The sequence below is a fragment of the Salvelinus alpinus genome, chromosome 12 (assembly GCF_045679555.1).
Source record: "Salvelinus alpinus chromosome 12, SLU_Salpinus.1, whole genome shotgun sequence".
Classification (NCBI taxonomy): domain Eukaryota; kingdom Metazoa; phylum Chordata; class Actinopteri; order Salmoniformes; family Salmonidae; genus Salvelinus; species Salvelinus alpinus.
In genome coordinates, this window is record NC_092097.1 from 12,153,993 (window position 1) to 12,178,298 (window position 24,306).

Consider the following 24,306-nt stretch of genomic DNA (forward strand, 5'->3'; position numbering starts at 1 on the left):
AATTTTGACGTCAATTTGACAAAATCTGTATCCCATCTAGACTGTCACAGAGCTGTAAGAGTTGGAATGTGCTCAGGGGCAGGGGAACAGGGAGCTCAGAACACACGATAACACCTTGTATTTATCTCAGACATCCAGCGCTTGGCGTTTTGGAAAAGTTCTTACGGCAGTGTTTGAATGCATTCCATTAGTGTTGAAATGGTCTGTCAGAATACAGTACTATTGTGTGGATCAGAGTGATGCTAGTAACTTTACATGTCCACAGACACACTTTACACTTTGTGAGTGACACAGAGTTAACTCTTCCACCCGAAACACTATATAGTACACTGGGTCAGACGTCATGAGGGAGAGAGAGGAGATGAAAGATGTCACTAGCTGAGGCTATACAGTTTTTTCAAAACAATCACTATGAATGTGGTTATGCCTCTAAATGAAGTCATGGTACTGTGTGTGTGTGTGTGGTTGAATATGAGCTGGCATCAGGTGATGTGATGGGTTGCCAGGCAGCTCTAGTGTGTGTGTGTGTGTGTGTGAGAGAGAGAGAGAGTACGTACTCTGACTCTGAGAGGACCTGGCATGGGAGGTCTCTCTCTGTCCTTTACCATCACATCACATGCACACTGCAGGCACTATGCAGTACAGTAGCTGGAGAATAGCGTGTCATCCTTTTGAGATATACCTCCAGTCTCTCCTAAGCAGTGAGGCTTTGTCTTCTGCTCTGCCTCTGTGATACAATTACTCTGTGTCATGGCTCTCCATGTCTCTCTTCTCTCGCCTCTTTTCAACATGCCAATTATAGGTTTTTAAAGATCGAAGTACCTCACTTGATTGCAATGACCCAACGTTCAAATGGCAGAGCAGGCAAGCTAGCTACCAGCCAAAGTTATTGCGTGTGCTAATGAGAGAATTAATGTGGCAGAAGTTCACGTGGGAGAGATTACCATTCATTCCGAAACCACACAGAACAGAGGAGGAAATCACTCTGCATGCAGTCCTCCTCTACACCATGCAGTTACAGCATGTAGTTATAGCATACAGTTATACCATGGACATGGACAACAGGGATTATTCACTAACTACCACTGAGCAGAATAGATTTACAATGAGATTTGAGGGGAGGATTAGACTGCCGCTGGTATTGTAAAAAGCCCTCCCACTGCAGATTAATGTGTTTTGGCAGGTTCTCACTTGGTCAAAACAGAGATGAAAGTGTGAAGCAGGTTATCAGTGCCAGTTTATGACTCCCACCGGTCGGTCCTCAGAGGAAGGGATATACTGTGTGTTGCTGGGCCCAGATCCTGGTGTCAAACTGGTGTCTAGACACAGCAGATTGTTGGTCCCCCTGGTTAGGGAGCTGTGTGGTCCTGACTGCAGCACAGAGCAGAATAACACTAATGCTTGGAATTCGTTTCTGTCATAATTTTCCTGATTTCTTATTTTCCTGCTCCCTGCCTCTTCCGCTGGCCTCCCATCATTCTTTCTTCCTCCATCTCTTCAACAGATAGCGTTGTCACATATGCTGATTGGTAGGATGAAAAAAAAACGTCTGAACTGTTACTATGGCAACTGAGTCTCTGAACTAAGCCAGTCCTCTTCTGCACACACATGCTCTCTATCGCCGTTCTCTCACTTAGATTAAGAGAGCGAGAGAGAGCGAGAGAGAGAGCGAGAGAGAGAGCGAGAGAGAGCGAGAGAGAGCGAGAGAGAGAGCGTGTGCGAGAGAGAGAGTCTCTTTGTAATGAATAATTACAAGATACTGTACATCAAGCAATTCAAGAGGTGCACGTTTTGGTTGTTACCCTAGCACTACACAGCTGAATCAAATATTCAACTAACCATCAGGCTTTGATCATTTGAATCAGCTGTGTAGTGTTAGGGCAGAAACCAAAACAACCCCCCTTTGGGTTTCAGAGGACCAAGTTTGGGAAACGCTGGCCTACATACAGTATGGTATAGGAACACACGTCAGTCTGCTGCTTTTGGGGGACGATGAACAGGCGTTCTCCTCTGCAGAGGTCCTGGTGCTGCATTTGTCCAGTCCAGGGACGTACAGGGCTGTTATGACTAATGAGGTTGAACAGGAAATGAATGTGCACCAATGTGTTCCGAGGGATCCTCCACTTCCCTCTGTGACATCAGTCTGAGTTAATTTGGTAATTAATCTGAATCCATAAAAAGATCTCCAGATAGGAGACCCAATTAGAACCTGAGGAATGAGTTGGTTCTGGATGACAATGTGTTGGGTATGTGCGTGTGTAAAAAAAAGTGTTTGTTCTCTGAGCCCTCCTTATCTCTCCCACATACCCACCATCTCCACCCTGGCTTAGCCTATCCTAACCTATTCACCTAATGTGAGTCAAAAACAGAACAAACAACAATAACAACAACAAATACAAGCAGACAAGACACACAAGACAAACGTTCAACAGGTACTGGTAGGTGCAGGTAGACAGGACAGGACCGGACAGGTATCACATTTTATTGGTCACTTACACATGTTTTGCAGATGCGGGTGTAGCGAAATGCTTGTGTTTCTAGATACAACAGTGCAGTAATATAAAACAATTTCACAACAATACACACATCTAAGTAAATGAATGGAAGTACAGTACATACAAATGAGATGAGTAATGCAAAATATGTAAACATTATTAAAGTGACTAGACAGGACAGGACTGAACAGGTAGACTGGACACCATTTAATAAAAAATTCGACATTTGTCTATGGGAAGAGTAACCGTGTTCCAGTATATTTGGTAAAAGATTGTTGTAGGGGTTGAATCTTGTTTGGTCATGTCAACCTGATTAGTTACAGATAAAAAAATGCAGTTGAAGTCGGAAGTTTGCATACACCTTAGCCAAATACATTTAAACTCTGTTTTTCACAATTCCTGACATTTAATCCTAGTAAAAATTCCCTGTCTTAGGTCAGTTAGGATCACCACTTTATTTTAAGAATGTGAAATGTCAGAATAATAGTAGAGAGAATGATTTATTTCAGCTTTTATTTCTTTCAGCTTTTATTTCTTTCATCACATTCCCAGTGGGTCTGAAGTTTACATACACTCAATTAGTATTTGGTAGCATTGCCTTTAAATTGTTTTACTTGGGTCAAATGTTTCAGGTAGCCTTCCACAAGCTTCCCACAATAAGTTGGGTGAATTTTGGCCCATTCCTCCTGACAGAGCTGGTGTAACTGAGTCAGGTTTGTAGGCCTCCTTGCTCTCACACACATTTTCAGTTCTGCCCACAAATTTTCTATAGGATTGAGGTCAGGGCTTTGTGATGGCTACTCCAATAACTTGACTTTGTTGTCCTTAAGCCATTTTGCCACAACTTTGGAAGTATGCTTGGGGTCATTGTCCATTTGGAAGACCCATTTGCGACCAAGCTTTAATTTCCTGACTGATGTCTTGAGATGGTGCTTCAATATATCCACATAATTTTCCTGCCTCATGATGCCATCAATTTTGTGAAGTGCACCAGTCCCTCCTGCAGCAAAGAACCACCACAACATGATGCTACCTCCCCCGTGCTTCACAGTTGGGATGGTGTTCTTCAGCTTGCAAGCCTCCCCCTTTTTCCAACCAAACATAACGATGGCCATTATGGCCAAACAGTTATATTTTTGTTTCATCAGACCAGAGGACATTTCTCCAAAAAGTATGATCTTTGTCCCCATGTGCAGTTGCAAACCGTAGTCTGGCTTTTTTATTGCGGTTTTGGAGCAATGGCTTCTTCCTTGCTGAGTGGCCTTTCAGGTCATGTCGATATAGGACTCGTTTTACTGTGGATATAGATACTTTTGTACCTGTTTCCTCCAACATCTTCACAAGGTCCTTTGCTGTTGTTCTGGGATTGATTTGCACTTTTCGCACCAAAGTACGTTCATCTCTCGGAGACAGAACGCGTCTCCTTCCTGAGCGGTATGACGGCAGCGTGGTCCCATGGTGTTTATACTTGCGTATTATTGTTTGTACAGATGAACTTGGTACCTTCAGGCGTTTGGAAATTGCTCCCAAGGATGAATCAGACTTGTGGAGGTCTACAATTTTTTTTCTGAGGTTTTGGCTGATTTCTTTTGATTTTCACATGATGTCAAGCAAAGAGGTTTGAAGGTAGGCCTTGAAGGTAGGCCTGAATTTGAAGGTAGGCCTTGAAATACATCCACTGGTACACCTCCAATTGACTCAAATTATGTCAATTAGCCTATCAGAAGCTTCTAAAGCCATGACATAATTTTATGGAATTTTCCAAGCTGTTTAAAGGCACAGTCAACTTAGTGTATGTAAACTTCTGACCCACTGGAATTGTGATACAGTGAATTATAAGTGAAACATTCTGTCTGTAAACAATTGTTGTCTGTAAACATTCTGTCTGTAAACAATTGCACAAAGTAGATGTCCTAACCGACTTGCCAAAACTATAGTTTGTTAACAAGAAATTTGTGGAGTGGTTGAAAAACAAGTTTTAATGACGCCAACCTAAGTGTATGTCAACTTCCGACTTCAACTGTAAGTACAAATGAATAATAATAATATATTAGCTGAAAATAAATAGTTATAGTTGTGTGTTAGAGAAAACAACACTAGGGTGGGATCAGCTCTGAGGTTCAGTGTTTGTTGAAATATTTTAATTGAGTCTTTTTTCCCCATTATGATGTGGTCTGTGAGAAGGTTAAGCCATTGACAAAGGTACAGTTGGTTGAGTAATATTGTTTTTTTAAAGATTACTTTTATTTTAGAATGACGCCAACAAAACAATAAACCATACAAAACCGACCGTGAAGCTGAAGGGCATGAGTGCCACAAACAAAGACAACTACCCACAACGAAAGGAGGGAAAAAGGGCTACCTAAGTATGGTTCCCAATCAGAGATGAAAGTGTGAAGCAGGTTATCAGTGCCAGTTTATGACTCCCACCGGTCGGTCCTCAGAGGAAGGGATATACTGTGTGTTGCTGGGCCCAGATCCTGGTGTCAAACTGGTGTCTAGACACAGCAGATTGTTGGTCCCCCTGGTTAGGGAGCTGTGTGGTCCTGACTGCAGCACAGAGCAGAATAACACTAATGCTTGGAATTCGTTTCTGTCATAATTTTCCTGATTTCTTATTTTCCTGCTCCCTGCCTCTTCCGCTGGCCTCCCATCATTCTTTCTTCCTCCATCTCTTCAACAGATAGCGTTGTCACATATGCTGATTGGTAGGATGAAAAAAAAACGTCTGAACTGTTACTATGGCAACTGAGTCTCTGAACTAAGCCAGTCCTCTTCTGCACACACATGCTCTCTATCGCCGTTCTCTCACTTAGATTAAGAGAGCGAGAGAGAGCGAGAGAGAGAGCGAGAGAGAGAGCGAGAGAGAGCGAGAGAGAGCGAGAGAGAGAGCGTGTGCGAGAGAGAGAGTCTCTTTGTAATGAATAATTACAAGATACTGTACATCAAGCAATTCAAGAGGTGCACGTTTTGGTTGTTACCCTAGCACTACACAGCTGAATCAAATATTCAACTAACCATCAGGCTTTGATCATTTGAATCAGCTGTGTAGTGTTAGGGCAGAAACCAAAACAACCCCCCTTTGGGTTTCAGAGGACCAAGTTTGGGAAACGCTGGCCTACATACAGTATGGTATAGGAACACACGTCAGTCTGCTGCTTTTGGGGGACGATGAACAGGCGTTCTCCTCTGCAGAGGTCCTGGTGCTGCATTTGTCCAGTCCAGGGACGTACAGGGCTGTTATGACTAATGAGGTTGAACAGGAAATGAATGTGCACCAATGTGTTCCGAGGGATCCTCCACTTCCCTCTGTGACATCAGTCTGAGTTAATTTGGTAATTAATCTGAATCCATAAAAAGATCTCCAGATAGGAGACCCAATTAGAACCTGAGGAATGAGTTGGTTCTGGATGACAATGTGTTGGGTATGTGCGTGTGTAAAAAAAAGTGTTTGTTCTCTGAGCCCTCCTTATCTCTCCCACATACCCACCATCTCCACCCTGGCTTAGCCTATCCTAACCTATTCACCTAATGTGAGTCAAAAACAGAACAAACAACAATAACAACAACAAATACAAGCAGACAAGACACACAAGACAAATGTTCAACAGGTACTGGTAGGTGCAGGTAGACAGGACAGGACCGGACAGGTATCACATTTTATTGGTCACTTACACATGTTTTGCAGATGCGGGTGTAGCGAAATGCTTGTGTTTCTAGATACAACAGTGCAGTAATATAAAACAATTTCACAACAATACACACATCTAAGTAAATGAATGGAAGTACAGTACATACAAATGAGATGAGTAATGCAAAATATGTAAACATTATTAAAGTGACTAGACAGGACAGGACTGAACAGGTAGACTGGACACCATTTAATAAAAAATTCGACATTTGTCTATGGGAAGAGTAACCGTGTTCCAGTATATTTGGTAAAAGATTGTTGTAGGGGTTGAATCTTGTTTGGTCATGTCAACCTGATTAGTTACAGATAAAAAAATGCAGTTGAAGTCGGAAGTTTGCATACACCTTAGCCAAATACATTTAAACTCTGTTTTTCACAATTCCTGACATTTAATCCTAGTAAAAATTCCCTGTCTTAGGTCAGTTAGGATCACCACTTTATTTTAAGAATGTGAAATGTCAGAATAATAGTAGAGAGAATGATTTATTTCAGCTTTTATTTCTTTCAGTTTTTATTTCTTTCATCACATTCCCAGTGGGTCTGAAGTTTACATACACTCAATTAGTATTTGGTAGCATTGCCTTTAAATTGTTTTACTTGGGTCAAATGTTTCAGGTAGCCTTCCACAAGCTTCCCACAATAAGTTGGGTGAATTTTGGCCCATTCCTCCTGACAGAGCTGGTGTAACTGAGTCAGGTTTGTAGGCCTCCTTGCTCTCACACACATTTTCAGTTCTGCCCACAAATTCTCTATAGGATTGAGGTCAGGGCTTTGTGATGGCTACTCCAATAACTTGACTTTGTTGTCCTTAAGCCATTTTGCCACAACTTTGGAAGTATGCTTGGGGTCATTGTCCATTTGGAAGACCCATTTGCGACCAAGCTTTAATTTCCTGACTGATGTCTTGAGATGGTGCTTCAATATATCCACATAATTTTCCTGCCTCATGATGCCATCAATTTTGTGAAGTGCACCAGTCCCTCCTGCAGCAAAGAACCACCACAACATGATGCTACCTCCCCCGTGCTTCACAGTTGGGATGGTGTTCTTCGGCTTGCAAGGCTCCCCCTTTTTCCAACCAAACATAACGATGGCCATTATGGCCAAACAGTTATATTTTTGTTTCATCAGACCAGAGGACATTTCTCCAAAAAGTATGATCTTTGTCCCCATGTGCAGTTGCAAACCGTAGTCTGGCTTTTTTATTGCGGTTTTGGAGCAATGGCTTCTTCCTTGCTGAGTGGCCTTTCAGGTCATGTCGATATAGGACTCGTTTTACTGTGGATATAGATACTTTTGTACCTGTTTCCGCCAGCATCTTCACAAGTCCTTTGCTGTTGTTCTGAGATTGATTTTCACTTTTCGCACCAAAGTACGTTCATCTCTAGGAGACAGAACGCGTCTCCTTCCTGAGCGGTATGACGGCAGCGTGGTCCCATGGTGTTTATACTTGCATATTATTGTTTGTACAGATGAACTTGGTACCTTCAGGCGTTTGGAAATTGCTCCCAAGGATGTACCAGACTTGTGGAGGTCTACAATTGTTTTTCTGAGGTCTTGGCTGATTTCTTTAGATTTTCCCATGATGTCAAGCAAAGAGGTTTGAAGGTAGGCCTTGAAGGTAGGCCTGAATTTGAAGGTAGGCCTTGAAATACATCCACTGGTACACCTCCAATTGACTCAAATTATGTCAATTAGCCTATCAGAAGCTTCTAAAGCCATGACATAATTTTATGGAATTTTCCAAGCTGTTTAAAGGCACAGTCAACTTAGTGTATGTAAACTTCTGACCCACTGGAATTGTGATACAGTGAATTATAAGTGAAACATTCTGTCTGTAAACAATTGTTGTCTGTAAACATTCTGTCTGTAAACAATTGCACAAAGTAGATGTCCTAACCGACTTGCCAAAACTATAGTTTGTTAACAAGAAATTTGTGGAGTGGTTGAAAAACAAGTTTTAATGACGCCAACCTAAGTGTATGTCAACTTCCGACTTCAACTGTAAGTACAAATGAATAATAATAATATATTAGCTGAAAATAAATAGTTATAGTTGTGTGTTAGAGAAAACAACACTAGGGTGGGATCAGCTCTGAGGTTCAGTGTTTGTTGAAATATTTTAATTGAGTCTTTTTTCCCCATTATGATGTGGTCTGTGAGAAGGTTAAGCCATTGACAAAGGTACAGTTGGTTGAGTAATATTGTTTTTTTAAAGATTACTTTTATTTTAGAATGACGCCAACAAAACAATAAACCATACAAAACCGACCGTGAAGCTGAAGGGCATGAGTGCCACAAACAAAGACAACTACCCACAACGAAAGGAGGGAAAAAGGGCTACCTAAGTATGGTTCCCAATCAGAGACAACGATAGACAGCTGTCCCTGATTGAGAACCATACCCGGCCAAAACATAGAAACACAAAATCATAGAAAACAAAACATAGAATGCCCACCCAAAATCACACCCTGACCAAACCAAATAGAGACATAAAAAGGCTCTCTAAGGTCAGGGCGTGACAATACTGTACTTCTTACCCAATCAGAGTAAAGCGATGCCATATTGAATTGCGTACCTCTTTAAATCATGCAGGGCCAATACCAGCTAGGTATTGATCTGGCCAACAGGCTGGGAGTGGTTGGTCACATGTTGGTTGATGGAGTAAACATGGAGTGTTTGGGTGCTTGTTATTGTATGTAGAATGGAAATAACAGTGGCTGTTTGAGCATCCAGGAAGATATATTCCTGGAGATGGGAGCTAGGATGGCTTTGTTGTGAGGTGCATGTGAACAACTCCAAAGCTAATGTACACACGCTAACATCAATCAATCAAATGTAATTTATGAAGCCCTTTTTCAACAGCAGTTGTCACAAAGTGCTTATGCAGATACCCGGCCTAAAACCCCAAAGAGCAAGCAGAGCAAATGTAGAAGCACAGTGGCTAAGAAAAACTCTAGAAAGGCAGGATCCTAGGAAAAAAGCTAGAGGGGAACCAGGCTCCGAGAGGTGGCCAGACCTCTTCATGGTTCTCTCTACCCAACCCCAGCTGCAGATGAATCCCTCATGTCATTCACCACATAAGGATGTTCAAAGGAGATGTCAGCATGTGTCTGAATTAGAGAAATTAATGAAATGTGTTTGCGACATGAAGGGAAGACGGAGACCCATGTTTGATTTGTGAGATTTCAAAGTAGCTCTGAGATGAGACTTGACAGTGAGTCGTAAATAGATAGATGATATTAAAGACACACATACTGTTTACATTGGAATGGCATCCCCATAGGTTGCTACTGCTGCACAATGGTGTGTGTGTGTGTGTGTGTGTGCTGCAGTGAAATAAAAATCTATTTCTGTGGCTGTTTGTATTAATAACCCTATGAGGCACTTTATTTAGGAGGGAGCTGTGTGTGTGAGTGAGAGAGCTTCTTTGCTGTAATTTCTGTGATTCAGCCATGGAGAAAAAAACGTATTTAGCAGTGTGGCACAGAGACTCAGCTGGATCAGACAGCCAGGGAGAATTAGTCCCTGGAGCAGAGCAATGCAGAGAAGTCACACACACTGCCCTTTTGTCCCACAGGAGGGGATTTAATGCCTGTCGATTCCATGTGATTGTAAGTAACGAGACAGCGGAGGTTGAGATGGCATAGAGGAGGACGGACGGTCACAGGGGTCTCTTCATGCTGCTTTAAGCTCGCTGCTTGCTGCATGGACAGTATGTCACTCCCTTAAACCTTCAGCCTCTGTCTGTCCCTTTGATCCTGAGAGAAGTGGTCATGTTTCTGTCTCTGTCCCCTGGTGATAATGACGGCCGCCCACCGGCCCATTCTACCTTACCCACGGTGCATTATGGGGATGTGATTTGTGCCGTGAGGGCAGCAGGGCAGCAGGGGTCAGATGGAGATTGGATTAGATACAATCTCCACTGAGGTAGTGTGACACTGAATACAACTGGCATCAGATTGGCTGACGGTAGCCCCAGCAGGGTTGGCTCCATTGGGGATACTGCCATCTTGGATGGGCCATGTTTTTCTTGATAGAGTGTCAGAGGAGAACGCGTCCCTGTGTCCGATGCCTGTCTAAAAGTGTATACCTTGACAGAGTGGAATTATGGGGGAAGACTATTAGGTATAATGGGCTTTGGCATCCACCACCTCACATTCCTGCATTCATTTAAATAACCCATCCCTCTGGTATCCTGAATAACGAATGTATTACTGTGTGACTATTGATATCAATTCTATATAAAGCGAAGCCAATTCAGAAAGAACCCGAGTGTTCGCCTTAGCTGACACATCAGCTAATATTGTTACGAGCAATCTAATTGGTGCAATCACCCCTACCTTATTTTGCGATCCATTTAAGCTAACTGGTTCTGCTCACACATCTTGCTGCTACTGCTAGTATGCATTTGCTAATTTTTGGTATAGTTGGTATAGTTTACCGCACTCACTGCTTTTAGGAAATGTTATATATTGACGCTTTGCTTGGGCAGTGAGCAACCCTGAAGGAGCAGAGTCTATATTGCTAAGACATTCTTAAATAAATGGTTAAACATATTTCTAGTTGGTGTTTCTTTTCTGAAATGTAGTTTTATGTGACTTGTCTGTATCACACAAAGCAATTAGGATGCAATTTCTGTTGCAGGTGCAATTTGATATAGCAACTGTGATATACAATGCAATTAAAACGCAATTGAAATTGCATGCAACATCCAACCCTGTCATACATCACATTATGGTTTCATTAATGATTTGTTTATCCAAACATTTGGTAATTGCAACAGCAGCAATATAGACAAAACGCTGGCTGTACAATTTAGCTAGCTAGCCAAAATGTTACCTATATGCCAACCATATTATACCAAGCTAGCTAACTAGCTAGCGATGAGCTAAGCTTGCTAGCAAGTGCAGTTCATGTTGGAATATTTTGGTTGAAACTGGACAGAGAAAGGTCTGGGTTCACTTTTAAAATAAATTGTATTGATTGCCAGACCATGTACATAAACCATGACTAGCCATGGTGTCTAGAATATTTTATACATTTCCCATTTGGGGTCTCTTTTGTCATGGTTTGCAGCAGCACTGGCAGCTATGTTGACATCACAACTGGGTCGGAGTTCCAAACGGAACGATGTGATGAGTCATGTAAACCTTTTTCTGCTCACTGATTGGACATTGCATACAGTCAGTTGTTATATCAGTTATTCATGTTATAGTTAGCATAGCTTACTCAATATGATTAGATAATGACTAGGGCTGTTGTGGTGACCGTATTACCGCTACACTGGTAGTCGAGTCATGACAAAGTCAAATTCACGGTAATCTCCTCTTATGCACTCTGCACATGTGTTGGTAGAATGTATATGGCGCCAACATACATGACAGCTCTGCTTCTAGCTCTTAAGCAACTTTTTTTGTGTGTTATGTCTTACATTATTAGCTCAGAATGTTTTTGTTTTATTACATACAGCCGGAAATAACCTTTGGATATCAGAGCAACAGTGACTATCCAGCAATAAGTCCGGAAATGCGACTTTCCCAAATTGGAACCTTTGTTCGTACCCCCCAGGGCAATTGAACTTATCCCAGAGGCTGCTCCAAGACGCCACCGGCGGAGAAGAGGTATTCAGAGTGGACTTCTAGTCCAACTCAGGAGGCGTGCACACCCTCCACCGATTCCAAGTATTTTACTTGCTTATGTTCAGTCCTTCCAGAGAGACATCAGGGACTGTAACATACTCTGTTTCCCAGAATCTTGGCTCTCTCTGGATATACTGTCCACGTCCATACAGCCAGCTGGGTTCTCAGTACATCACGCAGACAGGAATAAAGAACTTTCCTCAAAGAAGAAAGGCAGTGGTGTATGTTTCATGATTTACTACTCATGGTATGGTTGTGATAACGTACAGGAACTCAAGTTTATTTTTTTTTCACTCGACCTAGAATGTCTCACAATCGACCGTATTACCTCCCAAGATAATTCTCTTCGGTTATAGTCACAGCCATGTATTTTCCCCCTCAAGCCAATATCATGATGGACCTCAAGGAACTACACTGGACTTTGTGCAAACTGGAAACCATGTATCATGAGGGCGCATTTATTGTAGATGGGAATTTTAACAAAGCAAATTTGAGGAAAACGCTACCGAAGTTCTATCAACACATTGCCTGTAGTACTCGCGCTACAAGAACTCTCGACCATTGTTACTCTCGCTTCCGGGATGGCTACAAAGCCCTCCCGCCCTCTCTTCGGCAAATCAGATCACAACTCGATTCTGCTCCTCCCTTCCAATAGGAAGAAACTCAAACAGGAAGTACCCGTGCTAAGGTTTATTCAACGCTGGTCTGTCCAATCAGAATCCATGCTTCAAGATTGACTCTACCACTCAGACTGGGAAATGTTCCGGGTTGCCTCTGAGAATACCATTGACATATACATGGACACGGTGACTGAGTTCATCAGGAAACGTATGGGGGATGTTGTTCCCACTGTGACTATTAAAACCTACCCAAACCAAAAACCATGGATAGATAGCAGCATTAGCGCAAAACAAAGCACGAACCACCGCATTTAACCAAGGTGACTGGGAATATGGTCGAATACAAACAGTGTAATTATTCCCTCAGTAATGCTATCAAACAGGCAAAACGTCAGTACAGAGACAAAGTGGGGTCGCAATTCAACGGCTCAGACACAAGACATATGTGGCAGGGTCTACAGACAGATTAGTAAGGGAAAACCAGTGTCGTGTCTTTACTATCATTAAATTGAAGACTTCGTTTTTATCAAAGATTCCTGTAATTAGTATTACGCGATTAGACTGATTAATCATGTAACCGTAATTAACTGGGAAGTCGGGGCACCAAGGAGAATATTCAGATCACAAAGTTATCATTTCCTAAAATAACTTTTCAGATATTTTATCTGATCAATTAGTCTTCGAATTAATGAATTATTTACTTTACCTCACGTTAGTCTCATTCCAAACGTCGTAAATTGTTGGTTATCTGCACGAAAACAGTCTTCACTATGAGTCATCCATACATCAATTGTCTTAAATCATTTATTTATTACTAAGTAATTCACAGAAATGCATAAACAAACAAACAAAGTAACTATGGTTACACGAAATGATAGGAGAATGTGCCATAGTGGGCTAAACCGGCATGGCGGCTTGTTAGACCAAAGGTAAGTGGGGGTCGACTGAGAAGTCACTACAGAGTTAATAATTATAACAATTGAAATGCTAATCCTTTGCACATGAACGCTCACTCATTCGGGAACAATTGCAATCAATATATATATCTACGCTCAGTGTGTCGTCTTGATCGCGGAATTTACGACCTCTCTCTGACCACAGCACCGTAGTTGTAGGGGGCAGGGAGAGGCAGGGAGAAGCAGGGAGAGGCGGATGGGGCTTGCTGTACTCAAATAGACCAACGTCATGACACCAGCCACGTCGCGGATACTGATGTCTTCGCTCGCTTTGAGGATGGCACAGTGCCACCGATGTGGTCCACTCCCAAGGACTGTGGGCTCTCGTTTTCTGTGCCCAATGGAAGTAAGACATTTAAGCGTGTTAACCCTCACAAGGCTGTCGGTTCAGACGGTATCCCTAGCCTCGTCCTCAGATCATTCGCAGAACAGCTGGCTGGAGTGTTTACGGACATATTCAATCTCTCCCTATCCCATTTTGCGGTCCCCACTTGCTTCAAGATGTCCACCATTGTTACAGGTACCCAAGAAAGCAAAGGTAACTGAACTAAATGACTATCAGCCCATAGCACTCACTTCTGTCATCATGAAGTGATTTGAGAGGCTGGTTAAGGATCATATCACCTCCACCTTACCTGACACCCTAGACCCACTTCAATTTGCATATCGCCACCAAAGATGCATTGAACTGCACACTTCCCTATCCCATCTAGACAAGAGGAAAACCTATGTAAGAATGCTGTTCATTGACTATAGCTCAGCCTTCAACACCATAGTACCCTCCAAGCTCCTCATTAAGCTTGGGGCCTTGTGTCTGAATACCGCACTGTGCAACTGGGTCCTCGACTTCCTGATGGACCGCCCTCAGGTGGTTAAGGTAGGAAACAACACCTCCACTTCGCTGATCCTAAACACAGGGGCCCCACAAGGGTGCGTGCTCAGACCCCTCCTGTACTCATCGTTCACCCATGACTGCGTGGCCATGCACGCATCCAACTCAATCATCAAGTGTGCAGACAACAAAACAGTAGTAGGTCTGATTACCAACAAGGACAAGACAGCCAAGACAGCAGGTGAGGGCCCAAAGGAGCTGATCGTGGACTTCAGGAGACGACAGAGATTACGCCTCTATTCACATCGACGGTACTGCAGTGGAGAAGGTGAAAAGCTTCAAGTTCCCCATGGTATACATCACTGACAGTCTGAAAAGGCGCAACGGTTAACTCTTCAACCTCAGGAGGCTGAAGAAATTTGTCTTGGTCCCTAAGACCCTCACACATTTTTACAGATGTACAATTGAGAGCATCCTGTTAGGCTATATCACTGCCTGGTACGGCAACTGCACTGCAGGACTCTCCAGAGGGTGGTGCGGTCTGCCCAACACATCACCGGGGGCACATTACCTGCCTTCCAGGACACATACAGCACCTGATGTCACAGGAAGGCCAAATAGATCATCAAGGACATCAACCACGCGAGCCATGGCCTGTTCACCCCGCTATCATCCAGAAGGCGAGGTCAGTACAGATGCATCAAAGCTGGGACCGAGAGACTGAAACACAGCCATCAGACTGTTTAAATAGGCATCACATGCCAGCTTCCACCCGGTTACTTAACCCTGCACCTTAAAGGCTGCTGCCCTATGTAAATAGATGTGGAATCACTGGTCACTTTAAATGAAACACTAATAATTATCACTTAGTCACTTTAATTATGTTAACTGTTTTACTCATTTCATATGTACAGTTGAAGTTGGAAGTTTACATACCTCAGCCAAATACATTTAAACTCAGTTTTTCACAATTCCTGACATTTAATCCTAGTAAAATTCCCTGTCTTAGGTCAGTTAGGATCACCACTATATTTTTAAGAATGTGAAATATCAGAATAATAGTAGAGATTTATTTAAGCTTTTATTTCTTTCATCACATTCCCAGTGGGTCAGACGTTTACGTTTACGTACACTCAATTAGTATTTGGTAGCAGGTCAAATGTTTCGGGTAGCCTTTCACAAGCTTCCCACAATAAGTTGGGTGAATTTTGGCCCATTCCTCCTGACAGAGCTGGTGTAACTGAGTCAGGTTTGTAGGCCTCTTTGCTCGCACATGCTTTTTCAGTTCTGCCCACAAATTTTCTATAGGATTGAGGTCAGGGCTTTGTGATGGCCACTCCAACACCTTGACTTGGTTGTCCTTTATGCCATTTTGATTCAACTTTGGGAGCATGCTTGGAGTCATTGTCCATTTGGAAGACCCATTTGCGACCAAGCTTTAACTTCCTGACTGATGTCTTGAGATGTTGCTTCAATATATCCACATAATTTTCTTACCTCATGATGCCATCTATTTTGTGAAGTGCACCAGTCCCTCCTGCAGCAAAGCACCCCCACAACACGATGCTGCCACCCCCGTGCTTCACGGTTGGGATGGTGTTCTTCGGCTTGCAAGGCTCCCCTTTTTTCCTCCAAACATAACAATAGTCACTATGGCCAAACAGTTATATTTTTGTTTCATCAGAACAGAGGACATTTCTACAAAAAGTACAAATTTTGTCCCCATGTGCAGTTGGAAACCGTAGTCTGGCTTTTTTTATGGCGGTTTTGGAGCAGTGGCTACTTCCTTGCTGAGTGGCCTTTCAGGTTATGTTGACATAGGACTCGTTTTTACTGTGGATATAGATACTTTTGTATCTGTTTCCGCCAGCATCTTCACAAGTCCTTTGCTGTTGTTCTGAGATTGATTTTCACTTTTCGCACCAAAGTACGTTCATCTCTAGGAGACAATGCGTCTCCTTCCTGAGCGGTATGACGGCTGCGTGGTCCCATGGTGTTTAAACTTGTGTACTATTGTTTGTACAGATGAACGTGCTACCTTCAGGCGTTTGGAAATTGCTCCCAAGGATGTACCAGACTTGTGGAGGTCTACAATTGTTTTTCTGAGGTCTTGGCTGATTTCTTTAGATTTTCCCATGATGTCAAGCAAAGAGGCACTGAGTTTGAAGGTAGGCCTTGAAATTCATCCACAGGTACACCTCCAATTGACTCAAATTATGTCAATTAGCCTATCAGAAGCTTCTAAAGACGTGACAATTTTATGGAATTTTCCAAGCTGTTTAAAGGCACAGTCAACTTAGTGTATGTAAACTTCTGACCCACTGGAATTGTGATTCAGTGAATTATAAGTGAAACATTCTGTCTGTAAACAATTGTTGGAAAAATGACTTGTGTCATGCACAAAGTAGATTTGCCAAAACTATAGTTTGTTAACAAGACATTTGTGGAGTGGTTGAATAACAAGTTGTAATGACTCCAACTTATGTGTATGTAAACTTCCGACCTCAACTCTATATACTGTACTCTACTGTATTTTAGTCAATGCCACTCCGACATTGCTCGTCCTAATATTTATATATTTCTTAATTCCATTCTTTTACTTTTAGATTTGTGTCTGTTGTGAATTGTTAGATACTACTATACTGTTGGAGCTAGGAACACAAGCATTTCGCTTCACCCACTTTAACATCTGCTAAATATGTGTATGTGACCAATAAAATGTGATTTGATTTAGTACCCAGCTCGTTAACAACCATTAGATTGCTAATACCCTGGTACTCACCACTCTGACATCAATGCAAATGCAATAGATGTCACGATCGTCGTTGTAATCATACTCAGACCAAAGCGCAGCGTGATATCGGTTCGACATATTTATTTATTATGTGAACCGCACAAAACAACAATAAAGAATTAACGATACGTGAAGCTCAAGCAGTGCTCACAGGCAACTACACAGAAACAAGATCCCACTAAACACAGTGGGGAAATGGCTGCCTAAATATGATTCCCAATCAGTGACAACGATAAACAGCTGCCTCTAATTGGGAACCATACCAGGCCAACATAGAAATAAACGCACTAGATCACCCCGAACTAACCAAAATAGAGAATAAAAAGGCTCTCTATGGTCAGGGCGTGACAATAGAATATTACATCGAACACTGATCATCAAAACAGTATGATCCTTTTAAAACTCACCTCACTTTGATGATCATTTTGAAGAAAGAAGATCAACAACAGGTTGACAATTTGTGGAAAACATGGTCTGAATTAAAATGTTGATTGTTTCTTTATACAAAAGCCTCATTTAAGTGATAATGCCCTAGAAGCTGGTGTTCGGAAGATATATTGGCACATGTGTTGTTAGGCCCGAGACGACTAAGTCGAGGCAAACCGTGCCAATATATCTTCCAAACACCGGCTTTGAGGTCATTATCACTTTTATACAACAGGTTACCAACATATTCAAATAACAATTGACATTTGTTTTCAAGTTATTTTGATTAATTTATTCATGCTATTTCATCCTTCCACAAGATATAGACACAAATCTAGGGTTGCTAAGGCTGGTTGTTCATTCTATTGGTTCGGTTGCCAGAGACGTAACCCAGTAGTTCAGTCATTTTGTTCTGTATCTATGGACACGACCCAGTCATTCTTTCTAAATGTTCCATTGCCATACTGGGTGGAAACATTCTTATCCCTTGCTTGCTAGCTAGTCAACTACCGCTAACTTACAGTCACGTCAAAAAGCTGCCAGAATAACAGCAAAGTAGCTGCATTTGCGTTTGTTTAAGCTGTTTTCTAGTGACATTTATTTGCATACATCCATAACAATGAACTAAGGATGCCCTGATTTTGCCTGGCATAGAAAATGTCCTCTCTCATCAGGACACTGTTGTTCAGAGGAGCTAGCCAACACAACTAATACAATCACTTGAAACTGAAGCTGGAAAGATAACAAACTAGCTGCACTTAATTTGACCTGTTTTCTACTAATAGTTCTTTGTATATATCCATAAAAATTATGCTGATTTATGATTTAGACTGGCTGAGAAAAGCTGCCTGCCTGTCTGTCTCATCCCGGCACGTTCATTAATATGGGGCAGCTGGAGATCGAATTTGAATATTGAAGGAATGTTGCAAATGTTGGACAGACAGACAGCAACGTTTATACAAATCTCCGCTGTTGAAAACTAAATGTTAGTCTAAAAGAAATGTGAGATAATGTCTATATGCTTTTTATAGTGGAGATCAAGTTTATAAATTGCCTGGCTGGGCTGATGAGACAGTGTATTGCGCAATCAGATGGAACAGAGTAAATGGGCATTTTAATGTCATAGATTTAGCCGGTGGTAAGTTGTGGAATGCGCTTTTTAAAATATTTTTTTCTTTATGAAATTGGGGAGAAAAAGGGTTAGTTTCCAATTGGTAGTTACAGTCTTGTCCCATCGCTGTAACTCCCGTACGGACTCGGGAGAGGCAAAGGTCGAGAGCCATGCGTCCTCTTAAACACAACCCAACCAATCCTCACGGCTTCTTGACACAATGCCCGCTTCACCCAGACCTTAGTTACTTTTCACAATGAGGGAATGTTTGGCCTTAACCTGGAAGCCAGCCCCGCCAAGAAGAAGAAACAGAAGAAACACCGTACACCTGGCGACCGTGTCAGCGTGCATGCGCCCGGCCAGCCACAGGAGTTGCTAGAGCGCGATGGGACAAGGACATCCCTGCCGGCCAAACCCTCCCCTAACGACGCTGGGCCAATTGTGCGCCGCCCCATAGGTCTCCCGGTTGCGGCCAGCTGCGACAGAGCCTGGACTCGAACAAGGATCTCTAGTGGCACAGCTAGCACTGCGATGCAGTGCCTTAGACCACTGCACCACTCAGGAGGTGGAATGCACTTTTATCCAATCAGCATTCAGGATTAGACACACCCGTTGTATAAAGTCTAAAAGCTTACCACATATTAAGCACGGCAGAAAACCATTAAACGAGGCTGTTGGTTCATTGATTGTGCAGGGCAGCTTACAGAATTAGCCTACAATTATAGTGCATTTGTATTTGATTTTGAATAGCCTAGTAATAGGGCATTTTTTGTATTTTCATCATTAATAAGCTGACACATTACCTTTTTAGCTACAGAATATCTCACCACTGTGCGTTTCCATCTCCTGTTCTCTCTCCTTCATTCTTTTCTCCATTACGCAGAGAGAGGGGCTCTCAACAGTTTAATGAAATATGTTTTGTTGTGAAAACATGTTGCTATCGATGTTATCGATGAACAGATTTCACTTGGTTTGGCTGCAGGAACAGGGTTGGAGAGCCCATGGCATACAGAGTTTGGGTGGAATATCACCTGTCGCGCAGGGAGAGGCTGCATGCTCCTCAAACAGTGGTTGATGGATGGAGTGAAAAATAAGTGTATTATTAACCCAGACATTTCCATATGCAATCCCGTGTGAAGCAGAGTTTTGATGGTTGCCACTAATAAGAGAGGGATCCCAGCTGCTACTATATTTATTTCTCAGCTGCTAATATTAATCACAGCTCAGCATGATTGAAATCAAACGGGAAAGCGGTCTCCATTCCCTATTCGAGTGCATACGGATTACATTTCTTTTTTCCCCCTGACCCTGTTCCTGCCCATTTTGATTATGGTCCATTCTAAATCAGAACTAATTTTAAATATTAGTAAAGACAAGATTAAATTGAGAATAGTCTGATGGGTGAAAATATGATCACTTGATGAGAGAACAGCGTGTGCAGCCTGAGGCAAGGAACCGAGCGCAAGCTTTTTATAGCAATTGTTTTTTGTTGTTGTTTTCCCCCCTCCAAATCATCAATAGCCTACAGTTGCATCATGCAGCCCATATACGTTTTGATTTCTTAGACATTCTAAGGTTTTGTTTCATTCGCAACTAAAGTTGCCAAATACATCTACACTATAGGACCTGTTTCAAATGATCACTTTTATACTCAAAATACCCTCTCTATTTTATTAAATAATTGCACAGGACTTAAGCATATCTTGTCTGCTAAATGAACTAGCATACAGCCCATGGCATTTCACATAGTCAGATAACATATAGTAAGCCTGTTCTGTTAATCTGAAATACATTCTCATCATATCATAGTGTTCCTTTAGACCTGCTTAAATAAAGATTTATTGTGATGGTGTATATTGAATTGATTTGTTTGACCTTTTGAAATGTAGATGTTCCAAAGGCTGGTATGATGTTCAGCTGCTGCTGGTATGATGTTCAGCTGCTGCTGGTATGATGTTCAGCTGCTGCTGGTATGATGTTCAGCTGCTGCTGGTATGATGTTCAGCTGCTGCTGGTATGATGTTCAGCTGCTGCTGGTATGATGTTCAGCTGCTGCTGGTATGATGTTCAGCTGCTGCTGGTATGATGTTCAGCTGCTGCTGGTATGCGTGGAGGCCTGGAGATGCTAAATGTGTTTATGTTAATTAACGGTCAATTACCGTGAGACCTGCAGTCATTTTGTATGACAAGCTGACAAAATGTCATGTCGCCACAGCCCTAGTAATGGCCACTACCATTACTGTTTAATTCTACATGCTCATGAAATTACCAGCGGCTCCCAGAGCTAACAATATTCAGTCCACAATCTTGCATGCAGCTAAATGAATTACAGGATTTTCTCTGGTGATTGCATCGTCTCAACTGCTGAAGCACTGCTTGCCTAAATAGAAGATGATTACCTGAATGAGAAATGTCTTAAATGAAGTGAATGTCCTTGATGACAAGGTGGTTTTTAGCAGCCAGTCACCACAGGAAGCAGAACGATGGTGGCCTTCTGCAGCACTGTTTATCTGTTACAGCCCCTGTTTGCTGTATATGGCTCTGGAGGCCAGAGAATAACTGTTACCACCAAAGAGCTGAATCACATTAACCTATGGCATTTTGAAATGTAATTTTGCGATGTCATACCTTGCCATCGCTGCTGCCTGAGAAATACCCAGTTGGTACAGGCACCTACTTGCATACTGTTTGGAAAACTCTCTTTTTATGTCACACAGGTCACTTTGCTTTTGTTTTAAGAATTAAACTATAATGTATTTTTTGTGTGGTTTTTTTAGGTTAAGGAGAGGTTGCTATGCCAACAGAGCCTGACCCTGAGTCAGAGGTGAAGAACGCAGCAGAAGTGTCCTCCCAGCAGAAGGGGGCAGCAGCAGGCATGCAGTACTCTGCTTCAGACGGCAAGATGGCTAAACAGGTACATAGGAGAGCACAGGAAGTTCAATCTACAGTTTAATTAGGGCCTTGTGTTTTTTCTGGTGAGATCACGTGTAATCTTCGTCCTACATTAACCATTGACAGACATTTACACACATTCAGTGATGTGATAATTATATTGTAAACTATCAAAATAAAGAAAGTCGCACACTCCATATATAAACTCACAGCAATTGAATGGGTATTTACCAACGTTTCGGCATCACCCTGAGGAAGGCACAGTGATGCCGAAACATTGATAAATACCCATTCAATTGCTGGGAGTTTATATATGGAGTGTGCGACTTTCTTTCTTTTGATAGTTTATTCGCCGTTAGTCAGCACCTCCACACAAACACATTTCTCTGGGTGCGTACCAGCTCATGTTTTTTAAAGTCATAATTATAATGGACATCATTCATTTACTTAGAATTTCACCTGTGACTATGTAACGCCCCTATGTAGGACCAGGACTCCAAACTGATCGACGACCACAGGGAAACAGACGACGTGTCAGAGAAGACCACCCCATGCAAGACCCCCAAGTCCCCCCAGAAGACTTCCAAACGGCCAAAGACGGTTCCCTTCAAGGTCACCCTACTGGACACCTCTGACTATGAGGCGGGGATTGAGGTAAGGAATCTCCCCTCAGAGCAGTGCTATGTTTTACTATTGCAGGCCACATTTCCAAGTCCTGGAAGAAACCAGTCAAAATATGTTTGTGGTTTTACCAGCAGATGCGACTAGTTTCTTTACTTTCGGACGTTATGTCTTTGTTGTGATTATGTTATGGAGCTGCAGAGTGCAGATAAGGCCGGCGTAAAGCAGATGACAGACAGGGTGTCATGTTGGGAGCTCTCCGTAGGGCAAGGGTAATGCAAGGTTATACCATTCTCTGCCACAGACACACATTCCAATCATTAGGATTAGTGACACAGAGAATATAGTGAAGGAAAAGCAGGCTCTCTCGCTTACAGTGGCTGTTATTACAGCTCCATCACCAAACAAGACATGTCTTCATGCTGGTAGAGAATGGTCACTGTAGTCAGTATCCTCTCCCTGGCTAATCTGTACCAGCCTACCTTTTAGCAATGCAGATGTATTTACATACACTAGTGTTACTTTCAATTGTATTTGGTTGCACAAAAACAGTCCACGAGAAGTCAGATGTTAAATACAATTCCATTTCAACTTACTGTGCCGGTGGGCAGGACGGTTGGTCATTATGACGAGGGGGGATTAGAGACAAAATCGTATTATTTAAAAATACTTTTCAAACGTGGGTCTGTTGTAGACCCACTTCCCCTCTGCTTATCCCATCTCCAAATAAAAGTCCCCCCCAAGTTATAATACGATCGTTTAGATATTTTGTCTCAAATTCCCCCTGTATAGCCCGACATGAGGTAAGCAGAGACGAAGTGGGTCTAAAACAGATCCATGTTTGAAAAGTCTTTTTTATAATACGATTGTTTTAGATGTTTTGTCTCAAGTGACCCCCTTTATAAAGACCAACTGTCCTGCCCAAGTAAGTTGAAATGCAATTGTATTTAACTTCTGGCTTCCCACGGACTGTTTTTGTGCAACCAAATACAATTGAAAGCAATGCTAGTGCATGTAGAAATAAAAGCACCTAGTGTCAGCCAGGAAGGCAGGCTTTTCCACGCCCCACTGCCCTCTCTCCCCTCTTCCAGGGCCCCTCCTAGACATAAATATACAACATGGCAGAGCAGAAATACTGTACACTTTGAGGGTCAGAGGATATCTCCCTTTCTGCCACATAAAATCCCTCAACAAAACCCAGTGACAGAACAATGGGAAATCTATACTCATTACATTGCGACCCAGGTGCAGTCAAGCAGGAAATAGAATATTGTGTTATCGTGAGCTGCCCTTATGATACTTAATTTCATGCTAAGGTGTGTGCGTTTGTGTGTGTCTCTGATGTAAGAATCTCAAGGACATTAGCCTCGCTTTCACCAACCTTTCTCAAAAGAAAAATAGCAAAAATAGGTAAACAAATACTCTCAAGCCACTCTCAAACCTTTTGTTGCTCTGAACACTAGAAATAAAACTCCAAATGATGATTACCAAAGCCTTTATGCAATGAAGTGTCCTTTGCTTCCCTTTGTGCTTCCATTCATTACTACAGAATGATGTACATATCGACCCCCCATTTTACTCATCATATTGACATAACAAGCTGCTGCAGTACAGTGTTTATCCAAAACCCTTACCTCACTCCCGGCTTGCCTCTGACCCCCTTCCGGTGTTTAATTGGTGGGTTGGAATGTCAAGCCAGTCCTATCAAACCTCCTCCATGCTCCAGGAGTTGATAATAATAGTGTTAAGGAAAGGCAGGCACCACTTTGTGACAACTCTCACTGGAGGAGGTGCCCCATCCAAGGGTTAATTAGCCCGTCTCGTCATGACTGCTTGGCTCTGGCACCCCAGGGGCTGCAGGGGGAGAGGGGGCCGCACACTCCCATACTTCCCTCACCCCTTCCTTCAGCTCACTAGTGCATACTCTATCAGGCCATGCATGGATGAGCTGCACTGTGTTATTGTGCAGAATGGTGCTATTTTTGGCACCACATGTTTTATAGAATACTTTGTGACTCTGACAATGAGTTTGTTTGTACACTTTGCCAATATTTAAGTGTGTTACTTTCTCCTGTGTTTCTTTTGAGGGAAAACACTTGTGAGGAAGTTGTCAAGGTGGAGTTGAAGTAATTCCACCGTGAAAGGGAGTGTCCATGGACAAACACCTCAGTGTCTTAGTCACCGGCGTATTAAGATCCTTAACATGCCTGGAATGTATCTTTTTAA

General features: G+C 42.4%; 1 protein-coding gene across 9 annotated transcripts in view; it reads left to right on the top strand.

Moving 5' to 3' along the window:
* The window catches only part of LOC139535551 (band 4.1-like protein 1), a 122,701-nt gene that overhangs the window by 53,392 nt on the left and 45,003 nt on the right, over positions 1–24,306 (top strand). For all 9 annotated transcript variants that reach the window (XM_071335049.1, XM_071335054.1, XM_071335051.1 and 6 more), the window contains exons 2-3: positions 21,345–21,481; positions 21,946–22,113. In XM_071335049.1, the coding sequence (XP_071191150.1) occupies positions 21,362–21,481; positions 21,946–22,113 (288 nt within the window). In that variant the 5' untranslated portion in view covers positions 21,345–21,361. The remainder of the gene's footprint in view (positions 1–21,344; positions 21,482–21,945; positions 22,114–24,306) is intronic.